The 24,405-nt window shown below is 57.6% G+C and overlaps 1 protein-coding gene across 8 annotated transcripts in view; it reads left to right on the top strand.

Annotated features, from left to right (window-relative positions):
- SPTBN2 (spectrin beta, non-erythrocytic 2) overlaps nucleotides 1–24,405 on the top strand; it is a 57,982-nt gene that overhangs the window by 21,364 nt on the left and 12,213 nt on the right. For 6 of the 8 annotated variants that reach the window (XM_050959838.1, XM_050959835.1, XM_050959834.1 and 3 more), the window contains 18 exons: nucleotides 8,333–8,484; nucleotides 10,448–10,621; nucleotides 11,069–11,160; nucleotides 11,350–11,430; nucleotides 11,625–11,740; nucleotides 12,328–12,440; nucleotides 13,845–14,032; nucleotides 15,504–15,621; nucleotides 16,069–16,227; nucleotides 16,481–16,783; nucleotides 17,330–17,483; nucleotides 18,855–19,725; nucleotides 20,356–20,493; nucleotides 21,050–21,806; nucleotides 22,224–22,426; nucleotides 22,861–22,951; nucleotides 23,043–23,189; nucleotides 23,898–24,161. In XM_050959838.1, coding sequence (XP_050815795.1) covers nucleotides 8,333–8,484; nucleotides 10,448–10,621; nucleotides 11,069–11,160; nucleotides 11,350–11,430; nucleotides 11,625–11,740; nucleotides 12,328–12,440; nucleotides 13,845–14,032; nucleotides 15,504–15,621; nucleotides 16,069–16,227; nucleotides 16,481–16,783; nucleotides 17,330–17,483; nucleotides 18,855–19,725; nucleotides 20,356–20,493; nucleotides 21,050–21,806; nucleotides 22,224–22,426; nucleotides 22,861–22,951; nucleotides 23,043–23,189; nucleotides 23,898–24,161 — 4,121 coding nt within the window. Of the gene's footprint in view, nucleotides 1–203; nucleotides 742–8,332; nucleotides 8,485–10,447; nucleotides 10,622–11,068; nucleotides 11,161–11,349; nucleotides 11,431–11,624; nucleotides 11,741–12,327; nucleotides 12,441–13,844; nucleotides 14,033–15,503; nucleotides 15,622–16,068; nucleotides 16,228–16,480; nucleotides 16,784–17,329; nucleotides 17,484–18,854; nucleotides 19,726–20,355; nucleotides 20,494–21,049; nucleotides 21,807–22,223; nucleotides 22,427–22,860; nucleotides 22,952–23,042; nucleotides 23,190–23,897; nucleotides 24,162–24,405 lie in introns of those variants that run through there. The other 2 variants (XM_050959842.1, XM_050959841.1) reach the window with 2 other exon arrangements.

The following is a 24,405-nucleotide window of genomic DNA, read 5'->3' as shown; positions in this document are numbered from 1 at the left end:
GGTTTGTTATAGAAGTGGATGGGTAGCGGTCTGTGGCCTGCTTTGTGCAGGAGGTCAGACTAGATGATCACATTGGTCCCTTCTGACCTTAAAGTCTATGAGTCTATATTGCAACCACACCTAGACACCTGCACTGAGATCAGGGCTCCATTGTGTCAGGCTCTGCTCAGATAAACAGTCCTGGCTCCCAGCCTCCCCAGCTCTAATCCACTGGACCCCAGAGTGGGATAGAACCCAGAAGTGCTGGCTCCAGTGTAATGCCCTATGCACTGAATTGCTGCCACCTTTCCACTCAGCATTGCCTTGGCCTGATCCCAGCTCTGGGATTTGTCCGCTCAGGCCTGTAACGCTGGAGCTGTTGCTCCCCTGGGCAGCCTGCCTGCACACTCTCTCTCACACACACACACACACCTTTCACAATAGAGCGGCCCAACCTGTTTTTATGTAAATTGCCCAGGACCGCCCTCCCATCCTGTCTGGGAGGAGGGCAGAGCCTCTGCACACTCAGCACTGGGCTGATTCCCCCACAGCACCTGGGCCCAGCTGTGCCTGCCAGCCTGCCTCCACTCCCCTAGGGAGAGATCAGTGCCTTCCCCCCATTCCTCCCCAGGATGTTCCAGCATGAGCCAGGGCAGATTGAGGTGCCCTGTGCCCCTCCATCGCCTGTGCTCTCCCCTGCCGCCTTCATCAATGCTGCGCAGTACTCTAATGTGCTGGAGGGCAGGTTCAAGCAGTTGCAAGGTAAGATTGGGGGTGGGGAGGCAGCGACCCCTGCAGTCTGGGGTTATGGGAAGTTGGGAGTTGCCCAGGGCCTGGCCAGCTCCCCTGGGGTGGGGCTGATCCAGGGAGGGACTGCAATAGGTAAAAGTTGAGGGGGATCAGGCGCCCTGAAATCTCCCTGCTTTGTCCCGCTCAAGCGGCCACATCAAGGACCCTGATCCCTAATCTCCAAGGTGCTGCTGGGAATTAGCTTCCCGCTCCACAGGGATTTGCAGGGGGGAAAGCGGCTGCATGTTTGAGATTCTTTTGCGCCTGCCCCGTTCTCTGCAGTGATAGCCCCTTGCCCCCATAGGGGTCTCCAGGCCCACCTCGCTGTTGGGAGTTCTGAGCTGCACTTGCTGCTCCTGTTTTTTCCCCTTTAGATCTGGATTGAGGCGCACTGGCAGACAGTGACAGCTTGCGCCCCAGTGAGGGCCACACGCTGGGGATAGGAGGATGAGGGACTGCATCCCAGATCTGACACTGAACTCCAATACTTCCCTCTTTGTCACCCCTAAACTCTATCCAGGCACCTCCTCTCAAACTATCACCCCAAAACTCCATCCATCTCTGTCATCACCTTAAAACTCCACTGACCCCACAATTACCTCAAACTCTGACCCCCTCATCTATCACTGCAGAAGCCTCCACCTAAACTGCACTCCACCCCCTGAAACCATCACCCCAAACTGAAAACAACCTCCTAAACTCTCATCCCCAAACGTCACTGACTCCACGAGCCTTTCCACTCAATTTCCTCTCCCCAACCCAAAACTGGGGTCTCATATTCCAGCTGACTCCCCCCACCCCCAGTACTTCCCTCTAAATTCCATGCAGGGAAGAGATCCAAGACACTATGTGTGCTGGGGCTGGGGAATTACTCCTTTGCACAAGGGGCCAGTTGCCATGGACTGGGTTTGGATGCCTGTGTCTGGGAAGGTTATGCAGGAGGGCTGAGGCGTAGCAGGGCTTGGGATGCATAGCTGCAATCTTGGCCTAGAATATGACTTATTCCAGGGGTCTTGTGTTGTATTGGGCCTCAGGGTGTGCTGGAGACTAGGTGCCAGGGCTCCTGGGTTCTATCCCAGCTCTGAGAAGGGTGCAGGGTTGAGTGGTGAGAGCTGGGAGCAGGGACTAGATACTTGGCTGTGCTACTGCTCTGCTATGTGACCTTGGTGCCTCAGTTCCCCTTCCTGGTGCCTCAGTTTCCCTTTTTGTAACAGGGGACCAGTGGCGCTACAACCTGAGGCTATGGGGCTTGGATCATTCCTGTTTCTATAGTGCACTGGGGCAGAGCCCTCTGGAAATTCATACTGCCCCTATTGCCCATCTGGTTCAGAGCAGGGGTGGTTTTGGGATGCCACACCCAAGGCTGGCTGTGTTTTACAGAAACCATCCAGATTGAGAAATGGGAGTTGAAGGGGGACCATATGTCCAGGTGCTATGTGGGGGAGCAGCATAGCCTCATGAAGGTGATGGAGTGTGTCCTTGGGCACTGTGGCTGCGCTCCCCAATCTGCCCTGCATGGGGCCAAGGGCTATGGGCCTTGGCAGAGGCAGCAGGACCAGAAATGGATAAATACCACGCACACGAGAGGCTGTGTAAATACCACACTGAGATGACAACGTCCCCAAGACCGCGCTCGGCCCAGTGGGCCTGCGACAGAGCAATGCCAGCCTGCCAGGGTAAAACCTTGGAACTGTCTCTCATCCAAAAACAGCAGCAGAGGGTGGGGAATAGGCCACAGGGCCTTTCTCCTCTAAGGGGCCCAGCTCCAATACAGCCCCACAGCAGGGGGCCGGCTGGCTCGGGGGGGGGGGGGCGGGGAACAGAATACTGGGCTTTCCCCTTCTAGTGGGTGCTGGCTCTGATATGGCCAGATCAATCCTGGTTGCCCCCAACACTTGCTTATTAATGGCAGGTATGGAATGAGCAGTGTTTGCCGCTGGCCAAGTTCATTGTCCCAAGGAACAAGGACAGCAGATGGCTGGGGTGGGTTTAGCTGGCTGCTCTCTGTGAGGCCTGGGCATCCAGGGTCTGCTGGGAGGGTGTAGAGGGCGCATGAGCCCTGTGTTGAGGGAGTGATGACAGGCTGTGGTGGGGAATCCGTGTCAGGGGTAGCGGTGGGAGAGCAGAGGGGATGTGTAGATGTTGGGCAAGGGGCAGTGGGACAAAAGCTTTGGGCTTCCTGCCCTGGCCATTCCCTAATTTAGTGCCAGGTGGGTCACCTTGCCCCCACCTATGTGCATAGCAGAGACAGCAACAGCAAAGCCCCTGGTGCATGGGGCTCGGAGGGTGTTCTACACAAGAGCGGGCAGCAGCTGAAGATGGGGTGGGGATGTCTTGGGGTTTGCTGGTGGGAGCTGGGTGAGAGCTTCTGGATGGGGGGTTCTGGCAGCACTGTGGGATGTCCCCTGGGTGGGATGTCCCTGTGGATATGTCTGGATGGGGGAGCTGGTTGAAACATCTGTGGCTGGAGACCCCCAACGGGTACTGGCAGGGGAGCTGTCAAGGGGGTCAGATGGGGACCTTGACGGTCAGTGAGACAGAGCTGGGAGGGATGCAGGGGAGCAAGAGGCAGGGATGATACAGGCCCTGGAGCCTGCAATCCCTGTGGCTTTGCCTCCTCCTCATTGGGATTCAGGCTTCAGACAGACCTTAATCATCCCCGCTCCCCTCCTCAGGGTCCTGCCATCCCAGATAGGCTGCTGGGGAGGGTACATTGCCCTGTGCAGGCAGCTCCTGGGAGCAGGTGAACCTCTTCTGCTGGTGGTCACTGCACATGGCCCTGCCTGCAGCCAGGAGATCCCACAGGCTGAGGCTGCAGTCAGCACTGTTGAGGCTCAGAGCAGAGGAATGAATGGAGGGAAGGGACTGGTTTCAGGTGCAAAACTGGGACTAGAACCCAGGAGTCCTAGCACCCAGCCCCACTCCTCTAACCAGTCTCGGGTGCTCCCCTCCCACCCTGGCCGTGGATGGGGTGACTCAGTCTGGCGCTCTCCCCCAGAGTACTTTTCAGAGCCTCCCTCCCCCAGCATCTGGACTGAGACACTTGTTGTTTGAGTAGGTACAGCCAAGATCACACATGCAAATAGGCTGAGTGTTGTGATCTGCAGCTGGGTGGGAGTGGGAGGGTTCCCTAAACTCCTGGGCTCTCTCCCCAGCTCCGGGAGGGGAGAGAGGGCTCATGGTTATAGTCAGGGGTAGCCACAACTCTTGGGGTGTATTGCTGACTCTGGGAGGGGAGATGGATCTAGTGGTTATAGATGGGGGGAGGGTTTGTCAGGACTCCTGGATTCTACTCCTGGCTCTGCCATGGGGGCAAGTCCCTCCCCGATCTGTGGCTTGGTTTCCCCTTTGTAATGGAGTGGTTGCTGTGAACCTGCCTGCAGGTAGCATTTCTAAGGTGCATTCTGCCCTGAGATCTGGTCTCACTGTCCCAAAAGGAAAGTCTCCATTCCTCACCCTTCTCCAATTACTGACGCTGCCCTTCCCCCACCCCAGAGTACCTCACAGTTAGCCCTGAGCCTTCCCAAGGATGTGCTCTCAGACAGGATCTCCCACTCCTCTTCTTAAGGAGTCCCACCAGGCTCCATCTGCACTCTGTTTGCAGGGCAGAGATTTCCTTATTGCCAGGACCCGCCCCCCAGTATGAACTAGCTCCAGACCAGAAGCCAGCGGGGTAGGGTGGGGCACAGCCCAGAGCAGGAGTTCACAGCACTTTGCAGACAAACCCCATAGCAGGAGAAACAGGCACAGAGCGGGGAGGGGGCTCCCCTGAGGCCACCCAGCCAGTCATGGGCAGGGCCAGGAATAGAACCCAGGAGTCCAGACTCCTTCCCTGCACGCTCTAACCCACTAGACCCCACTCCTCTCCCAGAGCTGGGGATAGAACCCAGGAGCCCTGGTTCCCAGCTTCCCCACTCCTCCTTTGCTCTAACTACTAGACCCCATTCCCCTTCCAGAGCTAGGGATACAACCCAGGAGTCCCTCCCCAACAATGCAAAAGGATTCCCTGCAGCCAGCTTCTCTCACGCCCCCTTAATCTTCACCCCTAATCTCCAGCCAGCCCCCAGAACTGCCCTCACAAACACATTCACATGAGGCTAGAGCTCCGTGAGGGGAAAGAGCCCTTTAACATGGTAGCGTTCAAGGCAACAAACAGAATCATGGCTGGGGATATGCTGCCTTCTGGACATAGACCTCCCATCCCCAAGTGTAAATTGGAGCAGCCCCAGGGCTTCTTTGCCTCCCAGCAGCATCCTTGGGTCCCCATGCAGTTCCAGATGTGATGGCCGCATGCTTTACACTGGAGCCTGTGGGGTGAAGGGGTGGCAGAAGGCAGCTAACACTTGCCCTGTGCTGTGCTTGCCCGAAGAAGAGATCCCTCCCACTCCACATCCCCCCATTTTCCCTTTTCTGGAGTTTTTCACTGGGAAAACACTGAAAATTAAATGCAAAAAACTCCATGTGACTCTAGGAGGGAGTTCCCGGTGGATTCCCCCTGGTGTCCCCCAAGGCAGGCCAAGTCCAGGGGAAAGTGGGGATGCCCCCCCGCCCCAAGTGGTTGCTGAGCACCTATGTTGGCTACCAACCGTCACTGCTGTCCTGGGAATGGGAGTGTTCGGCTCCTGGCTTTGAACATGCAGCTTCAAACAGGAGACGCCGGCACCTGCTTCTGGCTTGGGTGTGGAGTGGGTGGGCTCTGACATCTGCCAGAACCTGGGGTGATAAACGGGCATCCCACAGGCGGGCTCTGCCCACAGTGCCCAGCAAACAGCACAGGATTAAGCACTAAGGGGATTCTCAGAGGCAACAGAGAGAAAGACGGGCTTGTGCAGCTGGGGGTAGGGCTGAGGGTCAGGACTGAGAGTCCTTGGCAGAGCCAGAGGGCTGTGGGTTGGGAGTGAAGGACACAGACAGGGCAAGGAGAGAGGTAGGAACTGGTAGGGGTGGGGGTTGGGGGGCAGGAGATCAGAGTGGGGTGGGGGCTGGGATGAGGACCTGCAGTAGGTCTGGCCTGTTACCCAAGGGCCCTGACAGGAGCAGCTGCTGACAAGTCAGGGCTGGAACCTGCATCCAAACAAATGAGGCTGATGAGCCGCCTGAGGGGGGCTTGAGGGTTGCCCAGATGAGGGCAACAACACGCGCATGTGCACGCACACTCCCCCTTGTCCCCAGAACTGACCCACCAGGACGCACTGCCTCTTGCCCTTGCACAAACACACTCTCCTCTCACGTCAGCACATGATAACCCCCACCCGCCCCTGTGGCCGGTGCAGTCAGTCAGGACAGGAGGGAGTTGGGCTTGGCTGGGCTGCCCAAGGCTGAGTCCGTGTTTGCTCAGAGCAGCAGCCCTGACAAGGAGTCATCAGACCAAATGGTGGGGCAGGGGGGAATGTGCCATTCAGGGACAGACAGAGACACACCCCTCCAGAGAGGCTGGGATGCACCAAACCGATCAGTAAATACAGCCGGAATCAAACAAGGCTTTCTGTCTGGCTGACTGGCTCTGGGAGGAGAGTGGTGTCTAGTAGTTAGAGTAAGGGGGCTTGGAGTCAGGACTCCTGGGTTCTGTCCCCAGCTCAGTCACAGACTCCCTGTTCAACCTGCCCAGCTCAGTGCCTCAGTTTCCCTGTCTGTGGCTGACCATGCTGCTCCCCAGCCTCTGCTGGTGACTAGCTCAGTTAACATTTGGGGAAGCTTCTAAAGATTGCCATTCGCTGGGCCGTCTGAGAGGAGCGGGCTGCCCCGGCCCTGCTCTGTCTGTAGCGGGGAAGCCCCTTCTGGAGCAGGCAAGTCCCTCCCTGTCCTGGTGCCTTGGTGCTCTGTGGGGCTGGGGGCTTCTAGCCTCCATTTCTCCCCCACCCCCAGACACTGGTCAATTGGCACCCACTGCCCACTGAGCCAGGCTGCGCAGACCTGCCCACAAGTATGGCCTGGCCTCTCCCTGAACTGCACAGTCACTCTGGAGCCCAGTTGGGAGTGAGAGTCCCTGAGATCACTCTGCGGTCACGCTGCCTGCACTCCCAGCTAGGGCAGCTCCTCCCAGATTTCCTGGGCTGTAGCCCTCTCTGGCCTGGACCACCTGAAACACCCAGTATCACATGCAAATGGTACCCCCTTCATCCCCTTCCCAGATCTCTGGTAGATACAAGCAGGACAGGGCCCAGCCTCATGGCACCTGCATTTCCCATTGTTGTTTCATGTATGATGGGGCTCAGCCGAGACTGGGGTCTCCACTGGGCTGGGTGCTGCACAGACCTCCCCAACTGCGATCAGGGCCCTCTCGGGCTGGGCGCTGCCCAGACACAGTCTCTGTCTCAAATTGCTCACAGTCTAACAGTCGAAGGGCAGGAGGGAAAACAGAGGCACTAAGGGGGGATCTTGGGGTGACTGGGAGCTGGTGTCCCTTAGAGGGAAAGTTGCCCTGTCCTGTCTCCCTCAGCCGATTCAAGGTGAAGGTAAATCTGGTTGTGCTTGGTGTGGATACCTGCAGGGAGCTCCGGTTCCCTCGCCATCTCCCAGGCTTACATCAGGGCTGGAAGAACAGATAGTATTGTGCCATCCCCGGGCTCCTGCCAGGACGACCCACCCAGCCGGGGCTGTGGATAAACAGGAGCCTTGAGAATAAGCATGTGGTTAGGGAGCGGAGTTACTCACAGGGCGGGGGAACTCCCAAGGTCTGTCAGCTGAGGAGGGGCTCAAGGTGCTTCTCCCAGACACCTCCCATGGTACTGGGGCTGGGAAGCTGTCAGCTACACCCTGCAGTATGCTGCACGGAGCAGACTGGGGCTCAGCAGGGGGCGCTCTCCCCTGGCACACAGTACTGACTCCATGCCCCTGTGCTGCCTGCCCATTAGAATCAGACCTACTCCTCCCCCACTGGTATCTCCCTCCCCAGCCCCAATATTATTACAGCGGAGGAAGAAGGCATGTATTGGGGTGGTGCTTGTTATTGTAGGGTCTTCTGTGAGCATGTTGCTGGGCAAAATGGTTTGTTGTATTGTGTCTTGGGAGAACTGGGGCTGTACAAACCTGTTTGTTATTGTAGGGTCTCTTGAGGGTGCTGGGGCTGCACAGGCTGTTTTATTTATTGTAGGGTATCTTTGGGGCATGGGGGCTGGGCAGATCAGTTTGTTATTATAGTGTTTTTGGAGAAATGGGGATGTTCAGGCTGGTTTGTTATTGTAGGGTCTCTTGGGACACTAGAGCTGAGTAGGGTGGATTGTTATGTAGGGTCTCCCAGGAACTTGGGACTGCAGGTGCTGTTTTATTACTGTAGGTAAATTACTGTTTTATTACTGTAGGTAGTAGAGCTGACTGGTGTGAGCTGGGTGGGAAAGGAGGCAGTAGGGCATGAGATCCAGTAATGAGTTGTGGGGGAGTGGAAGCACTGAGTGTTGCTGGGCTGAGCTGGGATTGGATCCAGAATTGTAGGCATTGGTTGGGTGGATCCTGGTTTTGGGAGCCCCCTACTCCGGTAGTGACGTGTTCTGTGGAGAGCAGGATTGGGGATAGACGCCAGGGTTCCCGTTTCTGAGGTGCCCACCAGTGGCTGCTTCTCTTGCAGATGAGCGTGAGGCCGTGCAGAAGAAAACCTTCACCAAATGGGTGAACTCTCACCTGGCACGTGTGACCTGCCGCATCGCAGACCTGTACAATGACCTGCGCGATGGACGCATGCTTATCCGCCTACTGGAGGTGCTGTCGGGTGAGCAGCTGGTGAGTGTGGGGCTGGGGGACAGGGCACCCTGGGAGTAGTACCATGGGATATTTGGACTCCGTCATCTCTGCTGGAGGCTTCTTATACCAGTGGGGTTAGGGCCCAATTTGGATCTTAATTACCTCAGGGAGAATCTGGAGTCACCTCACTAGGCACCACTCCCCCTCCAGAGCAAGGACTGAACCCAGGAGTCCTGACCCCCAGACTGCCTGCTCTGACCCACTACCCTCATCTGTAAGAAAACTGGCCATTGGAGGGGCACCTCAGAAACGGGCAGCCATGGTGCCTATCCTCAATCCTGCTCCCTCACAGAACATGCCACTACAAGGGGGGCTCCCCAAGTCAGGATTGACCCAACTGATGCCTACAGTTCTGAAGCCAGGAGTCTTGACTCCCAACCTCCTCCGTCCCCACTCTAGCCCACTGGACCCCCCTTTTCTCCCAGAGCTGGCATAGAACTCAGGAGTTTTGACTCCTAGCCCCCCCCTGCTGTAACCACTAAGCCCTGCTCCCCCTTTAGTTGTCCCATCTATGCGCAGACTTGATCCCAATAGCACCCGCAGCTCCCTGTGCCTGGCTCACTAGCCCATGCTGTGTCTCCTTCTGTCAGGCTCGGCTTCTCCTGGTTCTGTGACTCATGCCCTGGCTGCCCTCTGAGCTCAGCACCTGCTCCCAGCATGCAGTGCAGCTCCTTGCCTACATGCCAGGTGCTGGGCTGGGTGGGGCAGTCTGGCTGCATGCCCAGCCCTGCTTTGGTGGTTTTTCTGGTTCTCGGGCAGGTCAGGTGCTGGAGCCACCTGGCTGTGTCTGTCTGAGCTGCCCCTGGCCCGCCACGCTGTCTTCAAAGGGCCAATCACTCCCTGCCCTCACTGCCACGGCTCTGCCCTCACTGCCACAGATGCTGCAGTCCCAGTCTGCCCTGGTTTGGAGCCCTGGCTTCCTGGCACCAGGGAGATGGCTCCCGCAGCACCCAGCCCCACGGGAGGGTGAGGGCAGCCAGAATCATGGGGAGGGCAAGCATGGAAATTCCATGCTGAAGGGTGGACTCCAGTATGTTCCAGGGTGTAGGGCACCGGGCTGGGAGCCAGGACTCCTGGTTTCTTTTGACAGCTCTGGGAGGGGAATGGGGTGTAGTGTCTAGAACAGTGGGCTGGGAGCCAGGATTCCTAGCTCTGGGAAGGGCAGTTTCTAGGGACTCCAACCAAGATCACCACCCCATTGTCCTGGACGCTGCCCAGACACAGAGTGAGACATGGTCTGGGCCCTGAAGAACTCAATCTGAATAGAGGTAGGAAGAAAAACAGAGGCACCGAGAGGGGAAGGGACTTGCCCAGCATCAGAGGCAGAGCGGGAAATAGAACCCAGGAACCCTGGCTCCCAGTGTGGCATGTTAAGTGGTAGTCAGTGCCCCATGCTGTGCTCAGTTATCCCAGTGTCAGGCTCCTGCGCCGACCCCTGCGGCAACTTCAGCTTCTCCCCTTGGGGACCAAGAGCAGACTGTTCCCAGGACTGGGGTGAGCTGCTTTGTCAGTCTCAGAGCTGTAAGAGCCTTGGGCCAAAACTCCAGCATGCTCCGGTCAGTGTGGGTGACCCGTTAAACCGGCTTCCTAGCTAGAGCTGGTTGGTGCATCCAGCCCAGCACCTGGATTGCTGCCTGCTGCAGGCAGCGTGGGTGCTGAACCAACAGTGAGGAGTGCAGGTCAGGGAAGGGGGTCCTGGTAGAGGGGGAGTCAGGCAGTGTGGGGCAAGCAGGCCAGTAGGGGATTGAGGTGGGATCCTGGGAGCAGGGAAGCAGGCAGCATGGGGAGTGCAGGCTGGAGGGTGGCTGGGACGGGATTCCAGTAGTGGAGGAGGATGGTATGTGGAGCGCAGTCGGGGGTGGGGGAGATACTGAGGAAGGGTGCTGGCAGCAGGGGAGGTGGGCGGCATGGGGATTCCCTTCCTTATGCTCTCACCTTCCAGCCCAAGCCCACCAAAGGGCGAATGCGGATCCACTGCCTTGAGAATGTAGACAAGGCCCTGCAGTTCCTCAAGGAGCAGAAGGTGCATCTGGAAAACATGGGCTCCCATGACATCGTCGATGGCAACCACCGCCTCACACTGGGCCTTATCTGGACCATCATCCTCCGCTTCCAGGTACCTGGAGGAGCTCAGTCTCCGCCCTGGCTGGCACCCCTCTGTGGGGCCCCCAGCCACCCCGTTCCCCACTCTGGACCTGAATCTTTCTATCCCTCTGCAGTCTCAGAGTCCCCCACCCTCTTCCCCTCATGGAGAGCCAACCCTGGTGAGAATTGGTGACAATGGAACAATTGTCCCTGCTGGCGTGGTGGAGTGGTCATACCCCTAATGGCGGCAGGCCATTGCCATATGGCTGCCTGTGTTATGCCAGTACTTGAGTGGCTGCTTGGGGGACACTTGGATCTCTGGTTCAAATTGCCCAGGGGGAAGAGCCCCACCCCACCCTGCTCCAATCGTGTGATGTTAGAAAGAATGAGCCAGGGAGCATGGATCCTTCTCTCCATGGCCTGGGAGGCCTGATGCTGGTGGGACTAACCTGGAGCTGCCTGTGTATCTACCCTCCAGATCCAGGATATCAGTGTGGAGACTGAGGATAACAAGGAGAAGAAGTCAGCCAAGGATGCCTTGCTGCTCTGGTGCCAAATGAAGACGGCAGGGTAAGGGGTAAACAGTAGCTATCCAGGGATAGAGTATTAGATCTTTCCTCTCTAGGAGGTGTTAGTTCTGATGCAGCTCCATGGTGAGGGGACTGACTGGCTTGGGGGGGATCAGGAATGGGACATGGGGCCTTTCCTCTGTAGGGGGCTCCAGCTCAACCCCCCTACCACTGTGTCTGTATGTTACAGGTACCAGAACGTCAACGTTCACAATTTCACCACCAGCTGGAGGGATGGCCTGGCCTTCAATGCGATCGTCCACAAGCACAGGTCAGTATGGGTCATGTCTGGGTGCACAGGGGATACCAGGATCTCAGGGACCCATGGCATGCTGCCACTGTCCTCTAGCATTGGCCTAGGGTGGGGCATTAGGATGGGGTTGGTGGAGATCAGCAAGACATGGGGGAGTGTGGGTGGAGCCCCCAGGCTGGCAATCACAGTGTGCTCTTTGGCGCCCCCTGCAGGCCGGATCTTATAGATATTGACACGCTGAAGAAATGCAATGCCCACTACAACCTGCAGAACGCATTTAATGTAGCGGAGAAGGAGCTGGGGCTGACCAAGCTTTTGGACCCTGAAGGTGGGTGTCAAGCTGTGCAGGCCTAGAGGAGTGAGGGCTGGGGTGAGCCAGGGTGTCAGTCCAAATGATCCGTTCTTGGTATGAGGGGAAATGCCCTTTTCATATGTGTTCATCCAGGTTGGAGGTTGGGGCTCGTGGCCTGAACCCCATCCCTAAATATATGGAGGAGGAGTTTCTGATTGGGTAATGCTGCTGTGGAAACACTGTTAGAAAAGGAACAGGCAGGCATGGCAGCCACCCACTGAATAGGAAATCCAGGCTCCTCTCCCATCCTGCCCCCGTGCTGCTAAAAGCAGAGGGGTCTTTTCCCATGGTACAGTGCATATTGGGAAAATCCAGACCACTCTCCCATCCTGCACTCATATGCACGAAAGGGGAGGTTCATGGCTGGATGTAGGGCTCCATGACATCACTGGGTTAACCCCACTCACTGAACAGAAATGGCCATAATTCCCATTTACCCCCACACCAGGGCATATCAGTGTTAGTTGCCAGGAAGTGCCTGGTGCTGATGTGCCCTCCCTCCCAGTGAGGAGGCAACGGGAGATGGGGCTTTCTCCCTGACATGCATGGCTCTCGCCCCCCAGATGTCAACGTGGACCAGCCGGATGAGAAGTCTATCATCACATACGTGGCCACCTACTACCACTACTTCTCCAAAATGAAAGCATTGGCTGTGGAGGGAAAGCGCATTGGAAAGGTACCAAGGGCAGAAACAGGGTGCAGCGGGTGCTGTCACTGCATGGGGTGTGCTCGGTGGGTGGATTGGGAGGGTGGGTGGATTGGGTTGGATGGATTAGAATCAGCGGTTCTCAAATTTTGGAATCAAACTATTTTTATATTTAATTGTATTATAAATGCTGAAGGTGAAACAGGGTTTGGGGTGGAGGCTGGCAACTTGTGACCCCCGCATAATAACCTTGCGACCCCTGAGGGGTCATGACCCCCAGTTTGAGAACCCTTGGATTAGATGAATGGATTAGGAGGATGAGTTGATGGGATAAATGGATGGATGGAGTGGGAGGAAGTGTTGATGGGATGGATGGATGGAGTGGGAGAAAGGGTTGATGAGGTGGATGGATGGATGGAGTGGAAGAAAGGGTTGATGGGGTAGATGGATGGATAGATGGAGTGGGAGAAAGGGTTGATGGGAAGGATGGATGGATAGAGAGAGGGAGTGGGTGAAAGCGTTGATGGGGTGGATGGATGGAGTGGGAGAAAGAGTTGAAGGGGAGAATGGATGGAGTGGGAGAAAGAGTTGATGGGGTGGATGGATGAAGTGGGAGAAAGGGTTGAAGGGGAGAATGGATGGAGTGGGAGAAAGGGTTGATGGGGTGGATGGATGGATGGAGAGGAAGAAAGGGTTGATGGAGTGGATGGATGGATGGAGGGGAAGAAAGGGTTGATGGGGTGGATGGATGGAATGGAAGAAAGGGTTGAAGGGGTGGATGGGTAGATGGAGTAAGAGAAAGGGTTGAAGGGAAGGATGGGTGGATGGAGTGGGAGAAAGGGTTGATGGGATAGATGGATGGATGGAGTGGAAGAAAGGGTTGATGGGGTGGATGGATGGATGGAGTGGAAGAAAGGGTTGTCGGGAAGGATGGATGGATGGAGTGGGAGAAAGGGTTAATGGGGTGGATGGATGAATGGATTGGGAGAAAGGGTTGATAGGGTGGATGGATGGAGTAGGAGAAAGGGTTGAAGGGGAGAATGGATGGAGCGGGAGGAAGGGTTGATGGGCAGGATAGACGGATGGATGGAGTGGGAGAAAGGGTTGATGGGGTGGATGGATGGAGTGGGAGAAAGGTTTGATGGAGTGGATGGATGGATGGAGTTGTAGATAGGGTTGATGGGTGGATGGATGGAGTGGGAGAAAGGGTTGATGGGGTGGATGGATTTGGAGAAAGGGTTGTGCTACTGGTTATTAAATTCTGAGTCCCTGGTGAGCATTGGCTGTTATGGAGCCCAATGATGGGCTACTGGGGCCTCTTGTGTTCTTGAGGCTCCCATCCATCTTGGAGGGGGCTGTCAGCCAGCAGGCTTGACCCATGCTGGCCTGGTGGTGAGTGACTCCTGCCCTCCTTTCCCCTCCCCTCCCGGCCAGGTGCTGGACTACGCCATTGAGGCTGACAAGCTGATCGAGAAGTACGAGACACTGGCTTCTGACCTGCTGCAGTGGATCGAGCAGACCATCCTGACACTCAATGACCGCAAGCTGGCCAACTCCCTGAGCGGGGTGCAGAACCAACTGCAGGCTTTCAACACCTACCGCACTGTTGAGAAGCCCCCCAAGTGAGTCCCTTACCCACCTCTGAGTCATCCCTGAGCCACCATTTGGCAGCCCTGGTGCAGCTAACGGCACAGGGAATTCCCAGAACTGCATTAAGCACCTGGCCTGGTGCACTCTGAGAGATCTGTGCCACTCAGCTATCCTGCCCCACCTCTGGCATGAGCAGAGGATTGTGGGTGTTTTTCCCAGGGCACAGTGCACTCTGGGATGCCTTGCTACAGACAGACTGGCTAAGCTGGTTACTCAGCTGCCACCTACACAGCATGGGAAGAGTGCTCACATCATGTTCAGCTACCCACACTGGCGGCACCACCCTCACAGGTGCTCACAATGCTGTGTGTGACCAGGGAGCCTACCCCATTCCAGCTTGTGGGAGAAGGGCCTTGAATGGGCTGATCACCTCTCAATCTTGGTGTGTTCCAGTACACTGGCACTGCCCACTGGCTGGCTCACGGGGGTGGGGAATGGCACCTGGGGCCTTGCCCCTCTAGGGGGTGTTGGCTCCACTCCAACCCCAGGGTGGAGGGACTGACTCAGGTTCCCACCCATTCCGCATGGGGACTAAAGCCTGTCTGGGGAGTTAGAGCAGAAGAATGGAGCTGGGCATGGTAGCAGTGTGTGGGGTTGTCCATCAGAGTACATAAAAGGTTGAAACAAGGAGGAGGGAGGTAACCTCTGAGGATAGGACAAGAAGCAATGGGCTTAAATTGCAGCAAGGGTGGCTTAGGTTGGACATTAGGAAAAAACTCTTCCTGTTGGGGTAGTTAGGCACTGAAACAAATTGCCTAGGAAGATTGTGGAATCTCCATTATTGGAGGCCTTTAAGAGCAGGTTAGACAAACACCTGTCACGGATGGTCTATTTCAGTGGTCCCTAACTCGGTGCCTGCGGGTGCCATGGCACCCACTCGGGCATCTATGTGTGCCCGCATACTGCCCAGCCGAGAAGCAGTGTTATCCAGAGGTGTCCCCACTGAAACGCTGCTGATTTTCGGCGGTGACGCGTCTGGATGACGCTGCTTGTCTGCGGCATTTTGGCGGTGATGCCTATTGACGTTGCCGCTTCTTGGCAGGATTTTGGCGGATGCTCGTCTGCCGGCCATGGTCCTCGGTGGCCCGTCATCCAATGCCCACCAGACAAAAAGGGTTTGGGACCACTGGTCTAGTTATTACTTAGTCCTGCTTGGAGTGCAAGGGACTGGACTAGATGACCTAGTGAGGTCCCTGATTGGGGAGGCTCTGGCATGACATGAGCACCCCCTGGTGGCAGATTGAAGAGAGCCACAGGGAGGGAAGTGATGTGGATGTGTGTTCTGGGTTCATGTCCTGATGCTTCTGCCTCCTGGGCTCTGACAGCTCCTGCTCCCCTGCCTAGGTTCTGTTACCAGTCCACCTGGCCCAGCTCCCAGGCTCTGAGACAGTCCCCCTCCTCCTGGCGCTCTGTCTGATTCTTTACCATATCCCCACCCCTCAGGTTCACAGAGAAGGGGAACCTGGAGGTGCTGCTCTTCACCATCCAGAGCAAGATGCGTGCCAACAACCAGAAGGTGTATATACCGCGCGAGGGCAAGCTGATCTCCGACATCAACAAGGTGAGGCAGCAGGGGGCAGGGTAGGGGTTCAGTAGGGAGTGCTTTCCCCTGACAGTCAGTGCTGGTCCCCCTCCTCCAACTCAGTGCTGGAGGGCTTTGCTTCTGGAGGTGTCATCTTTTGGATGTGATAGGAAACATCTCAGCAACAAGCGAGGATCCCTGTACAAACAGCCCCCGCGTTCCATCACAGAGGCAGCTGTGTCTTAGCGCCAGCTGAGGGATCCCTGTACAAACAGCCCCCATGTCCCACCCCTAAGGCAGCTGCATCTCAGGGCCGGGCAAGTGATCCCTGTATAAACTACTGTCGCCGCTCCCCCAACCTCAGAGGTAGCTGCATCTCAGTGTCAGGAGAGGGATCCCTGGGAGATGGTCATTGGTGCTGTCATTATTATTGGCCTATGTTAGATGTCAACTCCCTGCTGTAATTAACCCCCTTCCCCCCTGCAGGCCTGGGAGCGGCTGGAGAAGGCGGAGCATGAGCGGGAGCTAGCACTGCGCAACGAGCTGATCCGCCAGGAAAAGCTGGAGCAGCTGGCGGCTCGATTTGACCGCAAGGCAGCCATGCGGGAGACGTGGCTGAGCGAGAACCAGCGCCTGGTGTCCCAGGTGAGTCTTAACCCCCAAGCCATGTGATTAGAACCCAGGACTCCTGACTCCCAGCCCCCACCCAACACACTACACCCCACTACCCTCCAGAGCTGGGGATAGAACCAGGAGTCCTGGCTCCCAGCCCAGTACTCTCTCCAGTAGATCACGCTACGTCTCCAGGTGGCTGGCTCCGTGGCCTGTGGGTGGGAGGAGCTATGCAGTGACCCCTCGGCCAGCCCTGCCCCAGTATGATGCCTGCCCTCCCCCACAGGATAACTTTGGTGTGGACATCTCGGCAGTGGAGGCAGCGGTGCGGAAGCATGAGGCCATTGAGACAGACATCGTGGCCTACAGTGAGCGTGTGCAGGCTGTGAATGCTGTGGCCACCGAGCTGGAGGCGGAGCGCTACCACGACATCAAGCGTGTGCTGGCCCGCAAGAACAATGTAGTGCGGCTGTGGGACTACCTGCGGGAGCTGGTGGCCTCACGCCGTGAGCGCCTGCTCCTCAACCTGGACCTGCAGAAGATGTTCCAGGACCTGGCTTACCTCATGGACTGGATGGAGGAGATGAAGGTATGGGGGGGCAGCCTGCCCAGCCTGGGCCGCCACCATCTGCCACCACCAGGGGGCCCAGCTGTCTGGGGTAGCTGTCCCAGGTGTTGCTCTCTGCCAACCCCAACCCCGGGAGCTCCAGCAGGGGGAGGTGGAGTGGCCAGCTGTCCTTCCTCTTGGAAAGGATAAGGGGGTAAAGCTGGGAGAGCTGCCAGCTCAGACACCCCAGAGGGGCTGGGGTGCATGGGGGTCAGTGGGGAAGATGGCTTTGAATGCCTGCAATGGAGAGGAGGGAGCAGGGGATAGGGGTGCCGTAGAGCAGAGGGGAGTTCAGATTCCCTGGGTACTGTATCCTGTGCTGCAGGGGGCAGGGAGCTGGCACTGTGTCCATATGCCCCAGTGCAGCCTGCTGCTGTGTCTGTCCCCTTGGCTGGGGTGGAGTGTGGAGGGTGCCTGGCTCTGTCTGTAGGCGTGCCCCTCCCCTGGCAGGGCTAAGGTATGGGCAGGGCTGGTGGGTGGGATTGGGGGGGCTCCCCATGCAGTCAACAGCCGCCCATCTCTCTGCAGGGCCGCCTGCAGTCCCAGGACTTTGGGAAGCACCTGCACGGCGTGGAAGACCTGCTGCAGATCCATGCGCTGGTGGAGGCCGACATCGCTGTGCAGGCCGAGCGCATCAAGGCTGTTGGCACTGCTGCACAGAGGTTCGCCACCCCTGGAGAAGGTAACTGCTCCACTCACACCACAGCCAGCCTTCACCCTCCATGTTCAGCTTCGCTGCATCCCAGGCCCCTACCGCATCCCTGCCCTTCCATGTCCCAGCCCATGCTATGCTTGTTCCTTCATGTGCCAGTCCCTGCCAGGCTCCAGCCCCCACATCCCAGCCCTCAAGAGAACAGCTCAGAACCTAGCAGGGCTCTGGCAGAGGGTCCACAGCCAAGTTTGGGGTTGCCACATCTGCAGGGGGCAATGCCATAGCTGAAGCCACCCTGCCTGCTCTGTGCCTAGCCCTGACTCTATAGCCTGAGCAAAAGGGCCTTCCGTCCCTTTCTACTCCCTGTGGGCCCCCTATTTGTCTCCCCTGCCTCGTGGGCACTGGTGCCAGTGATCCTGGGCTCCTTTTGCTCCCAGGACCCAAGGGTCAGGAGCCCCATGGCTCTTCCTGTGGGGTAGATGGTAGGGGAAAGGGGGGAGAAGCAGGGATCTCATGTTGTTGCCTGATGTATTGATTATGTGGCTGATTTCATTTCCCCCAGTTAGCACTCCGCAATCTGGTAGGTTCTTGTCCCAAGACCAGGCCCAGTATCTCCAGAATTATTATTGGATTGGGAGCCCTCTGGCAGTAGCAGCAACGCTTGCACTCAGGGATGACCTTTGGTAATTGTAGGAGTTTTATTACCACGATGATCAGTCTAATAAATAAAATTATCCAAACAAGTGAAGTGAGATAATACAATGCTGTAAGTATGACCCACCCCAGTACCCGGGTGTACTCACACTCTATCTTTGGGGAAAGCTCAGAAAGTTGAGAGAGATCCTAGTGTGACTCTGGCATGCCAGTGGAGAACTCCAGTAGCTCTCCCTAAGACCAGGTGTTTTATAGGCCTTTGGTGCATATGTATAAATAACTCCGCCCTCTTTTACTAACTTGACTTCCTCACTCTCCTAAAGTTGGGATGTCCCATAAGTTACTATATTAGTTAGTTCAAACTTAGTAGCATACACGTCAATTAAATTACTATAGTTACCTGTGGTTAGGCATCTACCAATGTTTCCCTCCAAAAATACCCTAAACTGGTGCAAACTGCCTTCTTGGAGGTACTTGTCAGCGGTTTTCAACACTTGCGATTATTACAAAACAAGTAAAACAAACTCTTATGCCATCTTGTAACTTAAGGTCCCCGTTGATTTACTTACTTATGCTAACCTATTAAGCAACTACTCTTATGCAGGCTGTTAGGCCTTGTAGCTATGGTAACAGCTAAAGTTATTTTTATAGGTCTATGCCGCTAAGTCTCTTGCATTTCTGCATTGTTATTCTTATCCTTTACCTTATAATCAACCTGTGGGCTACAACATCCACATCCTCCCACAGGATACAAGCCGTGTGACCCCCAGCTGGTGCAGGAGAGGGTGGACATGCTAGAACTGTGCTACCAGGAGCTGGTTGAGCTGGCAGGCAAGCGCCGGGCCAAGCTGGAGGAGTCACGGCGGCTGTGGAAGTTCTTCTGGGACATGGGCGAGGAGGAGGCCTGGATCCGGGAGCAGGAGCAGATCCTGTCGTCGGATGATTTTGGCAAGGATCTGACCAGTGTGCTGCGCCTCATCAGTAAGCACAATGCCTTCCGTGATGAGATGAGTGGCCGCTATGGACCCCTGCAGCACACCACGGCCCAGGGTCACAGCCTGGTGCGTGAGGGGCACTTTGGGTCACGTGAGGTGGCCAAGCGCATCCGGGAGATCGAGGAGCAGTGGCAACATCTGGAGGCGCTGGCAAGCGAGCGGGAGCGGCGCCTGCATGAGGCCTCCAGCCTCTACCAGTTCCAGGCCGATGCTGACGACATGGAGGCCTGGCTCATGGATGCCCTGCGGCTGGTGTCCAGCCCGGAGGTGGGCCATGATGAGTACTCTACCCAGAGCCTGGTCAAGAAGCACAAGGATGTGGAAGAGGAGATCCAGAACCACCGGCCCGCCATTGCTGCGTTACATGAGCAGGCCCAGAGCCTGCCGCCCGCCTTTGCCCATGCACCCGAGGTGGCCGGGCGCCTGCCCACTGTGGAGCAGCGCTACCAGGAGCTGGCTGCCCTGGCTGAGCGCCGCAAGCAGGATCTGCAGGACGCCCTCAACCTCTACAAGATGTTCAGCGAGGCTGATGCCTGTGGGCTGTGGATTGGTGAGAAGGAGCAATGGCTGCATGCCATGGAGATCCCTGAGAAGCTGGAGGACTTGGAGGTGGTGCAGCAGAGGTGAGTGGGGGCTGACCAGGCCCGCATGTACCACCTGGCCCAGCCTCATCAGGCCCACACCCCGCTGTCCCTTGCAGCAAGCGAGTAACTGTGGCCCTAGCCCCCTTCCCTGTCTCCCAGCTCTCTGTGTGGTGGGACATCCCAGAATGTGTTGCTCCTCCCTTTGTGCTGCTCTGTCTGTCCCCACTTAGGCACCATGAGAGAACAACCTGGATTTTCCCAGCATGCACTGGGGCACATATGCTCAGGCAGCCCCTTGTAGCCAGTCAGTAGCCATGTGTGCTCTTGGCAGTGGCCCAGCTTGCCCTGCGGCCTCTCCCTGGAACCAGGGTGTTGGTGGGGACGGAGCCCCTAATGGGGTCAGTGGAACGGGCATAGCCGATCCCCCTTCCCTCCCCTTGGGCATGTGATGGGGCATCCTAGAATGCATTCATTCCCCATGATGCTCTGGCTGCTATAACCATGCTGAGGCCCTATGGGAAGCAGTCTAGATTTTCCCAGCAGGCACTAGGGAAGGTGCGTGATCAGCAGCAGTTGGTCTGTACTGGGGGTAGCATGAAGGGTTGGCTCTCTACGGCAAGAGAGGGGTTGAGTGCATTGTCGTCTGACCCTGTATCTCCGGGTCTGCAGGTTTGAGACACTGGAGCCTGAGATGAATAACCTGGCTTTGCGCATCGTGGCCATCAACCAGATTGCTGGGCAGCTGCTGAGCACTGACCACCGCAACAAGGAGAGCATCCAGGCCACACAGGAGCAGCTCAACACCAGGTTGGAGCAGGAGGGCAGGTGGCTCAGTACTGGGGGAAGATGGGGTGGGCAGGTGGCTCAGCGCTGGAAGGAGATGGGGAGGGCAGGTGGCTCGGCGCTGAGGGAAATGGGGAGGGCAGGTGGCTCAGTGCGGGGCGAAGACGGGGAGGGCAGGTGGCTTGGCGCCGTGAGGAGGTGGGGAGGGCAGGTGGCTCAGCGCCGAGGGGAGATGGGGAGGGCAGGTGGCTCAGCGCCAGGGGGAGATGGGGAGGGCAGGCAGCTCAGCACCGGGGGAAGATGGGGAGGGCAGGCAGCTCGGCCTGGGGGAAGTAGGCGTGGGTGGAGAGAGCACGCTGCTTGGTGCTGGGGGTGGGGGAAGGCAGCTCAGCGTCGGAGGGTGCGTGTGGGGTTCTGACTGACCCATGGGGATGAGGAGGACTCTTGGGGGATCTGCATCCAGCAGCAGGCATTGGAGCTCTGGGGAGGGCTGCCTTTGGCAGCACCAATGTGGGCTCGGCAGCTCCAGGGTCGTCAGTGGGGACAGGCCCCGCACCTACCTCCCTGTCCCCTTGCCCAGGTGGGAGCGGTTCTGCACTCTGGCCGAGCAGAAGAAGGCTGCACTGACCTCGGCCCTGAACATCCAGAACTACTACTTGGAGTGCAATGAGACCAAGTCCTGGATGAGGGAGAAGACCAAGGTGATCGAGTCGACGCAGGAGTTGGGCAACGACCTGGCGGGCGTCATGGCACTGCAGAGGAAGCTGGCGGGCATGGAGCGGGACCTGGAGGCCATCCAGGGCAAGGTGTTGGACCTGCAGGGGGAGGCAGCCACGCTGGCAGCTGAGCACCCAGGCCAGGCGACGCCCATCCTAGACCAGCTTACGGACATCAAGGCCGTGTGGGCCGAGCTGCGTGAGACCATGCGGCGGCGCGAGGAGTCGCTGGGGGAGGCCAGCAAGCTGCAGGGCTTCCTGCGTGACCTGGACGACTTCCAGGCTTGGCTTTCGCGGACGCAGACGGCTGTGGCCTCTGAGGATGTGCCGGCCACCCTGGCCGAGGCCGAGCAGCTGCTGAGCCAGCATGAGAACATCCGTAATGAGATTGAGCACTACAAGGACGACTACCAGAGCATGCGGGCCATGGGCCAGGAGGTGACCCAAGGCCAGACCGATGCCCAGTACATGTTCCTGCAGCAACGCCTGCAGGCCCTGGACACTGGCTGGAAGGAGCTGGGCCAGATGTGGGAGAACAGGCACCACCTGCTGTCCCAGGCCTATAGCTTCCAGCTCTTCCTGCGGGACACCAAGCAGGTGGAGGGTGTGCTCAGCAACCAGGTGAGGCTGGGGCGACTGGCATGCCTGGGGGGAGGCTGGTTCCTCTGCTGGAGCTAGGACAGGCCCATGCAGCCCAGTATGCCACCCCCGTCTCTGGCCCGGATCAGACCCATGGGCCCATCCAGTCCAGTATTCCCCCCCACATCTGATCAGTCTCCTAGACCTATCCAGCTTGGTATTCCCCTCCATCCCTCCATTCCAGTTGCCCCAGACCCCCACCCAAATTCCCATCACTGTATTAGTCCCCCAGGACCCCCAATCACCCCATCCTCACTCACCCCTAGCAGTCTCAGTACCTCTCCATCCCACTGGCCCCTAGTTTCCTCCCTTGGGATCTCCATTTCACACAGGGCAGGGGCCTGGGACATGGACCAAGCCATGCCCAGTGCCATGCCTGCGTGCGGCTCACCCTTGCAGGAGTATGTGCTGTCCCACACTGAGATGCCCAGCACCCTGCAAGGGGCAGAGGCTTCCATTAAGAAGCATGAAGATTTCATGACCACCATGGAGGCCAACGGGGAGAAGATCAAGGGGCTGGTGGACGCCGGACGGAAGCTGGTTGTCGGGGACAGCGTCCATGCAGACAAAGTCCAGGAGAAGGTTGACTCCATCGATGGCAGGTGAGAACTCAGCCCCCCAGGGGCTTCTGGGAACCCTGTTGTGTCACTGTTGTCTGGGTTCTATCCCTGTCCTAGGAAGGGATGGGGGGGTCTAGTGCGTTAGAGCAGGGAGTCTGGGTTCCATCCCCAGCTCTGTGATTTAGGACTGCTTTCCTTCCCCCGGAGTTAAAAAGGGAGGACGATACTGAGATTAAAGATTATGATGAGCTAGGAGCTCCTCCCTTGGCCAGAGCCAGGCAAACCTGCCCCAGGAGGTCAGAGCAGCCTGTGGGACAGATCTCAGCTTGCCATGTTCAGAGAGTACAAGTTGCTAGTGCCCGATGTAGCGGGGAGTCTTCACAAGCCAAGGCAGTCCTGGGGCTATGACATACAGAGGGAGGCCCCATCTCACCCTGCAGGTGAGTGTCCCATGAGCCTCTGCTTTCCCTCCCCAGGCACAAGCGGAATCGGGATGCTGCCAACGAGCTGTTGCGGCGGCTGCGGGATAACCGGGAGTTGCAGCACTTCCTGCAGGACTGCCAGGAGGTGAGTGGGGTGGGGGCCTGGGGGATGCGAGGGAGGGGCAAGGGGGCCAGAGGTCTGGAGGTCCTTACTCTGTCCTCTGCCTCCCCATCAGCTCACCCTGTGGATCAATGAGAAGATGCTGACAGCCCAGGACATGTCATATGATGAGGCCCGCAACCTGCATACCAAGTGGCAGAAGCACCAGGCCTTCACGGCCGAGCTGGCTTCCAACAAAGACTGGCTGGACAAGATCGAGAAGGTGGGGGAGGCTGGGGTATGGCAAACTGTGGACCACCCCATGGCTGCATCCAAACACTGGCCCTGTCCCCTTGCCATGGACTCACCACTGGGGCCCTGCACCAGCATCAGAGATTTGCCCCTTCACAGTGGACTTGCCACAGCATCATGAACCCAACTCCATGGCACTCCCCAGTGCTATGGACCTGCTCCATCGCTCTGCCCCCTCTCCATGGACTCGTTACCACAGCCTCGCCCTAAGGCCATGGCTCAGCCTCCACAGTCCCACCCCTTGCCATGATCCTCTCACCCATGGACTGTCCCTCTTCTGGTCCCAGAGATGCTGGGGTGTCAGCAGGGCGCCCAGGACTTGTCCCACCAGTTGGGTTGTCTGGGCATGACTGAGCAGGGGAGCTGGGCCCACTGGACTCTGCTCCTCCTGCCTCACACTGTGCCCCCTGCTGGGATAGGGCTGGCCAGGCCCCTGGAGCAGTGGGGCTGGGTGTTAATACTCCACTGAGATGAATGGGGCAGGTCCCCCCGCTCAGAGCCATTGTCTCAGGATCCCTGCAGACTCCATGTGACTGTGATCACATGACTCCAGGAGGCAGGGCACAGGGCTGTAGCAGCTTGGCCTTCATCTGGGTTTTGCCATGCCTGCTGGGGCCCAAAGACCCTGCAGCACACACGGGACCCCATCCCCCTAACTAGTGCTCTGGATCCCTGATAGGAGGGACAGCAGCTAATGGCGGAGAAGCCGGAGCTGGAGCCAGTGGTGAAGGAGAAGCTGGGCAGTCTCCACCGGCTATGGGATGAGCTGGAGTCTACCACCAAGACCAAGGCCCAGTGCCTCTTTGATGCCAACCGGGCCGAGCTCTTCACCCAGAGCTGCTCCGCTCTGGAGGCCTGGCTGGCTGGGCTGCAGGCCCAGCTCCAGTCTGATGACTATGGCAAGGACCTGACCAGCGTCAACATCCTGCTGAAGAAGCAACAGGTCTGGGATGGCGGGTGCAATAGAGGGGAGGGCAGCCTAGATTCTTGGGGTGAGGGATGATGGGCTCCAAGATGACCCAAAATTCCAAGTCCCAAAGGGCCGTGAGATGTAGCAGATCCTGGCCCTCTGACCCTCTCAATTCCAGAACCCGTTCTCCTATTTCCAAGGCCTTGGGTATCCCCCGGCAGAGGGAGCCCGCTCCATTGGCCACCGCACTGGAGAACCCTAGGCTGGCCTTGTCCCT

This window comes from Gopherus flavomarginatus, chromosome 6 (genome assembly GCF_025201925.1).
Source record: "Gopherus flavomarginatus isolate rGopFla2 chromosome 6, rGopFla2.mat.asm, whole genome shotgun sequence".
Classification (NCBI taxonomy): Eukaryota; Metazoa; Chordata; order Testudines; family Testudinidae; genus Gopherus; species Gopherus flavomarginatus.
Note: the sequence above shows the minus strand (reverse complement) of the source record. Positions and strands in the feature narration are given on the sequence as shown.